Source organism: Stomoxys calcitrans, chromosome 1, assembly GCF_963082655.1.
Source record: "Stomoxys calcitrans chromosome 1, idStoCalc2.1, whole genome shotgun sequence".
Lineage (NCBI taxonomy): Eukaryota > Metazoa > Arthropoda > Insecta > Diptera > Muscidae > Stomoxys > Stomoxys calcitrans.
Genome location: NC_081552.1, coordinates 203,461,153 through 203,471,855, shown reverse-complemented (window position 1 = coordinate 203,471,855; position 10,703 = coordinate 203,461,153). Strand labels below are relative to the sequence as shown.

Here is a 10,703-nt window from a genome sequence, read left to right as displayed (position 1 = left end):
CAAAATTTCAAGCTGCTAGCTTTACTCCTTCGAAAGTTAGCGTGCTTTCGACAGACAGACGGACGGACGCACATGGCTAGTTCGACTTAAAATGTCATGATGATCAATGGGGTCTGGTCTGGGACTAATATTTCGAGGAGTTACAAACAGAATGACGAAATTAGTATACCCCCATCCTATGGTGGAGGGTATACAAATCTACTCTTCAAATAAGGTAAGGTTAAGTTGAATGGGTTGCCCACCAAAGGTGAGTTCACTCGTAGGCCAGTTTGCCCCATTGTGCTACCCTAGGAAGGGGACGAGAAAGAAGATTTGAGACCTCGGGCCAGAGGTTATACACGAATAAAAGAAAGACAGGAGGAATTGAGAAAACGAGCAGGCAGTTAAGAAACGCCCATATCCACGCAAGCACGGATGTACATACGCCGGAGCTTATGGTACCCCCCGTCGATCTGTACCGATCTGAGCCGTGTTGTAAAGGGAAGTCGGGAAGCGTTATACAACTAGTTTTTTTCAAATACAAACTCACAATTTTTGCCCAAGAACATTCCACTTAGGAACAGGTGCAAACTTCTCACATATCAATGAGTGCAGTCCAATTCGAGTTTAAGCTCAGTGATAAGGGACCTTCTTTTTATAGCCGAGTCCGAACGGCGTGCCGCAGTGCGACACCTCTTTGGAGAGAAGTTTTACATGGCATAGTACCTCACAAATGTTGCCAGCATAAGGAGGGAAAACCATCGCTGAAAATTTTTTCTGATGGTCTCGCCAGGATTCGAACCCAGGCGTTCAACGGTGGGCTGAAGTTTTTTCAAACTTCAGCGAAATCGTACAGTCAAATCGGACACAAATTGTGACTTGTAAGGACTCAAGAAGTCAAATCGGGAGATCAGTTTATACGGGAGCTATATCAGGTTTTAGACCAATTTGGACCGTACTTGGCACAGTTGTTGAAAGTCAGACCAGAACACTACATGCAACATTTCAGCCAGATCGGAAAAATATTGCGTATTTCAGGGGCTCAAGAAGTCAAATTGGGAGATCAGTTTATACGGAAGCTATATCAGGTCATAGACCGATTCGGACCGTACTAGGCGCAGTTATTGGAAGCCATACCAGAACACAAAATTTCAGCCAAATCGGATAAAAATTGCGGCTGCCAGGGGCTCAAGAAGTCAAATCGGAGCTATGGGAGCTATATTAGGTTACAGACCGATTTCAAATCCATGGCAGCCGGTTGTACGCACCGGATTGACCCGATGGAACTCTTCATTGGCAAGAGCTGCCGCCTCAGTTTACGTGTTTGTCTTTTTTCATCATGGGTGAGGCACATCCCGGAGTGCCTTCTCCGCACGCTTCTGGTCCGTGTCGGGATTGAAAAGAACCCCGGACCCTGGTTCGTTCGGTTTGCCAGAACCGCCTCCATCATCGGTCGGTGTCGGTGAGGTGTAACCGGTGCATGGAGTGGGTACATTTCCGATCTTGTTCTGGCCTCACTTCGCTACGGGAGTATAGTCATACTGGATATGTTTCAAGGTGCTGTGCGAACATAGCCAGTTACGTCATCGCCTTCAGCGTCCTCGTCTGCAGACTATGAGCCCCCCGAACGAACATAAGCGGTAATTGTGGCTGGAGCACTTGGAACAATGTAACTTAAGCACCGGTTTAGTCAAGCTGTGGTCTACTGTTAAGTTACTCTCGAAACCTGGTAGATGGGATATAGGACCTCGTCGCTGATCCGAAGAGATGCGGCAGGTTGTTCAACTGTCAATTTATTGTGCATCCCGAGAGCGACAGGGCAAGGAAGAGAGCCATTCGCCGTATCCGTGGTCTCCGAGCCGATGGACAGCCATTACAATTTACCGTGGGCGAAGTTATGAATGTCATCCGTTGCTCCAAATCATCCAAGGCGTTGGGCCCCGACGGAATCTCTACATTAATGTTGAAGAATCTGGATTTACCTGGAGTTGAGTGCCTTACTTCAGTTCCCAACCTGACACTCTTATAGTTCCGGATGTCTGGAAAAAGCCTGGATAGGACCCGCGTTTGGTGGATTCGTACATACCGATCTCCCTTCTCTCACCATTAGCAAAGACGATTGAGGCATTACTCTTCCCGAGTCTCGTAGGAGAATTTCCATTCGCCGAGCATCAACATGGATTTCGAAGACTGCATAGCATAACAACTGTTTTGCAGGACATCACCGCATACATTTGCGGTGGCTTCAATCAGCCCAGGCCATGTGATAGGACGGTCCTCGTGGCACTTAACCTACCGAAGACATTCGACACGGTCAGCCACGGCAACACGTCCCTCCAGTCAGACCTGAAACGCTTGGTCGCGAATTATCTGTGTGGTCGCCAGTAGTTTGTGGAATTCAGGGATAAGAAGTCGAAGCACCGAAGAGTGAAGCAGGGGGTTCCCTAAGGTGGGGTGCATCTCCAGCACTGTTTAACCTCCACCTATCCTTCATTCCACCCCCAATAGACGGCATAGAAATCGTATCATATGCAGACGATTGTACGATCATGGCATCAGGCCCCCCATCCATAGATGATATCTGTGATAGGTTGAACGTCTACCTCAACGAATTTGCTTCATATTTCGCTGCAAGAAATCTGAAGATATCACTGTGACGGTCGATGGAGAAATGATTTTCACGTGTCCCAAAATACTTGGAGTCACATTTGACAGCTCTTACACATTCTTCCCAAATGCCACAGCAATTTGCGATAAAGTCAAAAGTAGAAACAAAGCCCTCAAGTCAGTTGCGGGCAGCACTTGGGGTTCGGACAAAGAAACCCTGTTGACCACGTACAAAGCAATTGGCCGGTCTGTGGCTAATTGCGCAGCACAGGTGCGGTCTGGTCAGCTTTGCGACACGCAGTGGAATAATATTCAGATCTGTCAGAATGCCGCCCTCAGAACTGCAACGTGCTGTCTCCTCAGTTTTCATGTGGACCACCTTCATCAGGAGACAAAGATTCTACCAGTGCGAAGACATAACTACATGCTGTCTAAGCAATGCCTTTTGGGCTGTTATCGTAAAAATCATCCAAATCATCTTCTTTTGGTAGATATCCACCCAGAAGCTTTAAGGTAGATCTATATAATCTAGATCGTGAGGTTCAGCGCTACAAAAGAGAACCCCTAGATCAAGCGGCATATCAAGTAGGTCTAGACAACATTCATGCAGACACGGTAGCAGATGCGGCAAATGGCTACCGGGTGAATGTAATCCTTAGAGAACGACCATCTCCTATTGCGCCTTAAGAAATTGACCTGCCCCGGCAAACCAGAGTAGTTCTGGCTCAATTACGTTCCGGCAGATTCAGCCGCCTCAACTCCTACAGACATGGTAGCAGATGCGGTAAATGGCTACTGGGTGAAGGACCGCCTCCCATAGCACCTGAAGAAATTGACCTTCCCCGGCAAACCAGAGTAGTTCTGGCTCAATTACGTTCCGACAGATGCAGCAGCCTCAACTCCTACAGAGCAAAGATTGATGCAGACGTGCAAGATGTATGTCCCGATAGTAACCAGCGACTGCACGATACACTCAGACCCAGATCCCTGTGGACGCACCCTAACTTAGTCGCAGGGTTCCGGGGTCTTGACACTCAACAGAATCAAGCAGACGAAAGATAGAACGCAATAAACTGCTATAACAACAACATAGACCGTACTTGACACAGTTGCTTGAAGTTATATAAGAACACTACGTGCAAAATTTCAGCGATATTGAACGAAAATTACGGCTTCCAGGGGCCCTAGAAGTAAAATCGGGAGATTGGTTTATATGGGAGTTATGTCTAAATCTGAACAGATATGGTCTATTTGCTATTCCCATCGACCTACATCAATATTAAGTCTCTGTGCAAAATTTTATGCGGCAAGCTTTACGCGTTCGACCGCTCTCGTGATTTCGACCGACAAAAGGACGGACAGACATGGCAAGTTCGAATATGAATGGGTCCCAGAAAAAACTTTTTTGGGGTGTTACAAACGGAATGACTAGATTAGTATACCCCCATCCTATGATGGTGGGTATTAGAAAATGTACGACAGGACGATCAGATATCGTTCAGAATTCTTTCAGACCTATCAGAAAACAATTCCTATAGACAAGCACACCGGAATTCGTTCATAATTCCTGTCGAACCATTGAACGAAAAGTTAAAAAAAAAACTCCTACAGAAGTTCAGAATCGCTCAAAACTGTTGGGGAAAAAATCCCTTAGAAAATCAAACAGAATTCGAAACGATTTCAGTAAGATCTTGTCGGAAGAGTTCAGAATTTGCACAGAAATGTTTGATATCCGAAATTTGGATTACTGGGAGTGTGGGGTTTGAGGTTTCGATTCCGCTCAAAAACTTTGGTCTGGAGCTACTCTGGGGTATCACAATGGACAAGAATTATGTAAGGGCCTCTATAACCTAACCACTAATACAGACAACATGTGTAAGGTTGGAACTTAACGAAGCTATACCTCGCTTAGGGTCATACCACTCGAACTTGGCTATATAAAACGAAGCACTCATTGATGCCAGAGAAACTCTTCCGCCATTCTGCTGGAAATTTTGCAAACTTAGAACTTTAATCGGTGAAAACTCATTTATATGGGAGAAATCTTTCCTCTATATAAGGGAAAATTGATATTTTTTAAGAATATTTTCCAAACCCCGGAGGCCACCGTAGCGCAGAGGTTGGCATGTCCGACTATGACGCTGAACGCCTGGGTTCGAATCCTGGCGAGATCATCAGAAAAAAAATGTTCAGCGGTGGTTTTTCCCTCCTGATGCTGGCAACATTTGTGAGGTACTATGCCATGTAAAACTTCTCTCCAAAGAGGTGTCGCACTGCGGCACGCCGTTCGGACTCGGCTATTATTGAGCTTAAACTTGAATCGGACTGCACTCATTGATATGTGAGAAGTTTGCCGCTGTTCCTTAGTGGAATGTTCATGGGCAAAATTTGTTTTTGTTTGTTTCCAAACTCCATTGGTCCGAATATTAATCTTATTTACATACCCTCCACTTTCCATCTTGCCAAATGCTACAAATGATGTACATTTAATTGTATTTGAATGCAACTTCAAACTGTTAAAAACGGTTTATTAAAATTCTTTGAATATTTTTAATATTAAAACAAAAATAATTACTTTTTCTAAACATGAGATTCCATAGGTTAATGCTTTAAAAATCTGCATAGATTGCCCATTCTAAATAAATTTCCGCACTTGTTCATCTGTATTTGAACTTTTGGAAAATACTCATTACTAGCGAATACATGAGAAGCTACATGCTACAAGTCAACTGGAACATCTTAACTCCCATACCAAATATTCTTCACTCTATTTTCGTCAAAACGCAGCAACATCCCTCAAAGTAAAACATCGCCTACAATACCAAGTCAGATTACATATCCAAATCAAAAGAAAATCAAGAGGAGAGAAAAAAAAATTTAATAAAAAGAGGCAAAAATCAACAAAATTATCATACCAAGAACAGCAGTAACAGCGACAAATAATAGCTGAAAGCGCCACCAAAATATGCTCCCCATACACACTTTTGAATACAGTGGGCCATGAGATGGCAAAATGTCCAAAAGCGTCAAAAGTGATTCTTGGTTTTCGATAAAAAAAAACAACAACAACTTTTATGGTTCTTTTGTAGACAAGCCGTAGGCTTGAAATGGGGCCTGAATCCGGGGATAGTCTACTGGCTCTACAGGAGCGTGATTAGACCAATACTTACTTACGCCTCAGTAGTTTGGCGGACTGCTGTGGAGAAAACGTGCAACATAAGGACAATACAACAGCTTCAGAGAACATGTTGTCTTGGCATAGGCGGAGCGATGAGGACCACGCCCACTAGGGAACTGGAGACTATTCCAGATATCCCACCCATTGGCATACAGATTAAGTGTGAAGCAGCCACTGTGGCTATGAGACTTAAGGCGATAAAAGAATGGATTAAGAATGGGAGCAGCTCATACCATCACGGTATAATCGAGGCGACGATAGGAAACCTGGAAGGAAGTGAAGAGGTTTCCGATCGAATACCTGAGATGAACCTTGAGGTCGAGTGCGAGACACTGCTACCAGCGAAACAGTTTTGGATTGACAGAACCCTAGTATTGCCAACTGGAAGATCATGTTACACGGATGGATCGAAGCTAGAGGACAGAGTGGGCCTGGAGGTCCACATTGAGAACCCAGAGACTGAGATCTGTTTTAAACAGCCTGACCATAATACGGTCCTGCAGGCGGAGATCCGGGCGATCACGGAAAGTGATGTGGTGCTAACGCGAGGACATCGAGCGTGAACAGTAAAATGGCCGTAAGGGCAATAACAACCAGGAGGGTAAGGTCACGAACAGTCATGCATTGTAAGAAGGAGATTAACGCCTTATCTGAGAATGGCAAAATTCTTATCGTTTGGGTGCGTGGCCATAACGGAGTAGGGGGAATGAAAGGGGAGATGATTTGGCGACGAAGGCCAGAAGACTGTCGTCAATAAACATGGTCAACCCGATGTCTTTCAGGTCTCACGCGAGGACGTTGAGTGTGAACATCTTAACGGACAGTAAAATGACCATAAGAGCAATGCTAACCAAGACGGTAAGATCACGAACAGTATTGGAGTGTAAGAGGGAGATTAAAGTCTTCTCTGAGGATGGCACAATCCGCATCGTTTGGGTGACGGGCCCTAACGGGTTGCTTTGACCAAATTGAGACAGCTTAGACGGAGGAGTTGGAATTTGCGAAGTGGTGATGGTTAAGAGGAAGAAGGGGGGGGGGGGGGGGGGGGAGGGGGGAGGGAACGTCGGATGGTGGCATTAGCACCGATTCGTCGGTGGCCCGTGCTGGAAGGGATGCAAAGATGAGGAAGGAGTCGGTGGATTTATTGTCCAGTGGCAGTGGTGGCGAGGATGGGAAGCGCCTGAAACTAGGTTCGCCTGGTGTGGCGGTTGGCAAGAGGGGTAAGGTGGTGGCAGGTGGTGAATTGCCATCTGGGAGTCGGAGGACGACGACAGCTAATGTGAAGTCAGCTGGTGTGGGTTGATGGCGCTGGTGGTAGTGTCAGTGCAGTAGTGGTTGATGGCGGTGCTGGTGTTGGTGGTGTTGCCAGTGAAGGTGGGGGGCCATCGACTCCAAGGAAGGCAGAGCAGCGGGAATGTAGGGCTCGCAGGCGGGTATTTGCACCGTTGGGGAGGCAAGGGGTCACGGTAGGTGAGATGAAGGAGGTGACAGATGCCTTGGTGGGTGCGGTGTATGAGGCTGGTGTATGAGTGGGAGTATGGCGAAGAGGGTGATCGAGTACGCTGGGCAGTATGAGGAACTCCTCATGCGGCTGATGCTGGAGAATGAGGCGATAAAGGGGAAGTTGTCGGCTTATGAGGCGATGGTTGGTCGCGGCGCGTTGGTGGGTGGGCGTGCGGCTGTTTCACAGTCGGTGCCTGTGCACTGGCACGTTTGTTGCCCCCGCTGCCCCCGTCGCTGTCGCTGTCACTGCCGTCCCGTCTGTGCCGGTTGCGAAGCCGGTGGAGACGTGGTCAGTGGTGGTGAAGGGCAAGGGGAAGGCGATGACAACTTCGGCGGAGGTTGTTAAGAAGGTGGTATAGGAGGTGGGCCCCACACTTGGTGTGAGGGTTCACGGTGTCCGACCGACTCGAGATGGCGGGGCGGTTATCCGCACCCCGTCGGTGGCTAAGAGGGAGCGGATTAGGGCGAACGGCAAGATCGCGGAGGTGGGGTTGGAGGTAGAGGTCCGCGAGAAGCTGGGCCCGAAGGCGGTTGTAAGGGGGGTGCAAGTTTCGGAGAAAATGGGTTTCCTGGTTCATTTAGATCGGGTGAAGGAGAAGATGACTGGAGTAGCCGGTGTGGTTAAGAGTGTTCAAAGAAGTCGTTGCGCTGTTCGGTCCATATATGGTGGTCTATTTGTTCTTGCGCAACTTATGGAGCGCCTGTATGGCACGGAAGTGCTGCGACAGTCTTAGGACGAAAGAAGATCCTCTCTTGTCAGAGGGTGGCAATGCTGGCTTGGTTGCCTGTTTGTAGGACTGTTTCGAGAGATGCACTACAGGTATTGCTTGGCGCGCCCCTGCTTGATTCACTCGTGAGTTACATGACCGTTCTGTATAGTGTGAAAAAGGGAATTCCATTAGTGCGTGGGGAATGGCTCACCGCTGCTGAGCTTGTAGATGGGGATGTTAGGCGGCTCAAGGCTCTCCGTTTGGAGCGTCTAGATGATAGGTGGATAACTAGATGGGCGAACAGTGACAATCGTCGGGTGACTTACGAATTTAATCGTGACGCGACGTTCGTACGAGACCGCCCGGACTTTGGCTTCGGCCTAAGTCTGGGCTTCATACTGACGGGACATGGTTCCTTTAATGCATTTTTGCATCAAAGGAATTTGTCCGCGACTGATCTGTGCGACTGTGGGAGACCTGAGTACTGGAGGCATGTACTGACAGAATGCCCGTACCATGCAGACATTAGAGATTTAGGTGCGATGGGGATTAGTGAGGCGGTGTGGGATTTCAGTAGGGCCCTTGAAGACGAGACGACTGTTGCAAGGCTTGACACCTTCTCCCGGGAAGTATTGCTTTTTAGCCGCACAAGACTTAGTGGAGGGATGAATACAAGCTAGTTATCCATAACGAGGTGTCGCTGTACTGGCGCGACCGAGTGATTTGGTGCTGCCTGGCCTGACATAGCCTGGCACCTGCCTTGCCCATGTTGATGTAGCGGCGTTTGCCCATTGTTGGTTCTCGTAGCTGTTGTGGTTGTGTTCGGTCATCCGTGAGGGTGGCCGCGTTGATTGTGAGTCCCATGTTGATGCAGATATGTGTGGCGTAGCCCGTGAGGGCTGCCGTGTTATGTTTGTGTATATCGTCCTGTTGTATGTTTGATGTATACTCTTGTATGCTGGCTTGAGGTCGGCTTAGGGCGATTCATTTCATCCAGGTGTCCAGTCCGGAACTGCATGGGGTTCAACTGGTAGTAGTCTTTTAAGGCTACGAAGTCTGACCGGAGACTTTAATCTGGTACCACGGGTGTCAGGAGCCCCTGGAACTTCGGTTCCAGCCTGACAATGGTGAGACCCCAGTGGGGAGCAACGTGGTGGCTGTGGTTTGTACCCAAATCGCGGGTAGAGCATAAGCTCGGCGTGGAGTTGCGTTTTCAACCGGGTGCCGTGACCCATAGATCGAAAGGAGTTGTAGGTAGTGATCCGCTCCTAACCAAGGAGGTGAAAATGTCGAAATACGTGGGATCAAATTGGTACTCATATGTGGGTTACCACATGTGGGGGCGTCGGTAGACGCATTATATTCACCCTTGGCCCTTGCAGGTTTGGGCCGTGATGGCAGGCGTCTGCGTTAAACACGACATTCGTGTCCGTAAAGATGTTCACACTCGACGTCCTCGCGCCATAAGGGTAATAACAACCATGACGGTAAGGTTACGAACTGTCTTGCAGTGTAAGAAGGAGATTAACGCCTTCTCTGAGAATGGCAAAATTCATATCGTTTGGGTGCCGGGCCATAACGGAGTAAGGGGAAATGAAAGGACAGATGGTTTGGCGGTGAAGGCCAGAGGACTGCCGTCAATAAACTTGGTTAACCCGATGCCTTTCGGGTCGACGCAGTCCGCGATGAATGCGCATGCAACACTGTGGAACAGCGAACAATCGGGGGATCCGGATCGTGAGAAGACGAGGCTATTACTGAAAAGATGTAAGAAGGAGATCAGTATAGCTTTAGATATCATGACGGGGCACATAGGACTATGAGCTCACTTATGTAAAATCGGTGCTGCAAGTGATAGCATGAGGGGAAGATGATGAGCCGTTGAAGCCTTTTCCTTGTCATTGCCCCGCTTTCGTGGCTAACAGACACCGGCACTTAGTTGGGGACACTATACCAGACATGAAGCAACTTAGGAGCACTCCCCACAAAACAAAAAAAATTAAGGATTTTGTAAGTAGCACGGAATTCCTAACTTAGATTTTCTTTTTCGAGGTAACTTCTGGTCGTCAGATTAACTAATGAGGAAGAGTAGACCACAGCCATCGTGAAAAGGGAAGATGGTCGCTGTGAATGGTAAAGAGCCGCCCTTATAGCCAGAGTGGCAAGGAAGCACAACAGAGGTGATCTGACTTATGCAGCCATCAAAATCGGCTGTGCATCCGGTAGGATACCACCAGATCATCGGTTCCAAGAGAAGGATTCGGTTAACGATCGGATTTTCGAACATGTGTGGAACTCTCATCACATACAAATGATGAGCTGCGAGTTTAGAGGGGACATATTTACGCTGAGGGACATCAAACAGTTCGTCAGAGGTATTCATGCTCCCTGGGAGGGCGTAAAACTCGACCTGGTGAGAAATATGGATGTCCCCCAACTCACAAAGGCGACGGTCTTCATCAAGGGATGGGACATTAAATTTGCGGAGGAACGCATGTTGAGATTCTTGGGCAAGCAAAACCATGGTTTGGTCGCAAAGAAGTGGGAGGTCTTCCACAGGGAGAAGAAGGGGGAAGGAACTTTCCTTGTCGTTTGGCATTGATCAGATTGTGAGAAGGAGGTCAGTATAGTTATTGCTATCATAACGGGACACATAGGACCACGAGCTCACTTATGTAAAGTCGGCGAGGCAAGTGATAGCATGTGAAGGCCTCACCGGGGAAGAT

At 47.9% G+C, this 10,703-nt stretch overlaps 1 protein-coding gene across 1 annotated transcript; it reads right to left on the bottom strand.

Annotated features, from left to right (window-relative positions):
- Positions 1 to 7,049: 7,049 nt before the first annotated feature.
- Positions 7,050 to 10,473, bottom strand: LOC131997363 (regulation of nuclear pre-mRNA domain-containing protein 2-like). The gene is made up of 2 exons (XM_059368280.1): positions 10,420 to 10,473; positions 7,050 to 7,361 (listed from the first exon to the last, which is right to left on the bottom strand). Exons 1-2 carry the CDS (start codon positions 10,471 to 10,473, stop codon positions 7,050 to 7,052), a joined length of 366 nt encoding a protein of 121 aa, XP_059224263.1.
- Positions 10,474 to 10,703: the final 230 nt, after the last annotated feature.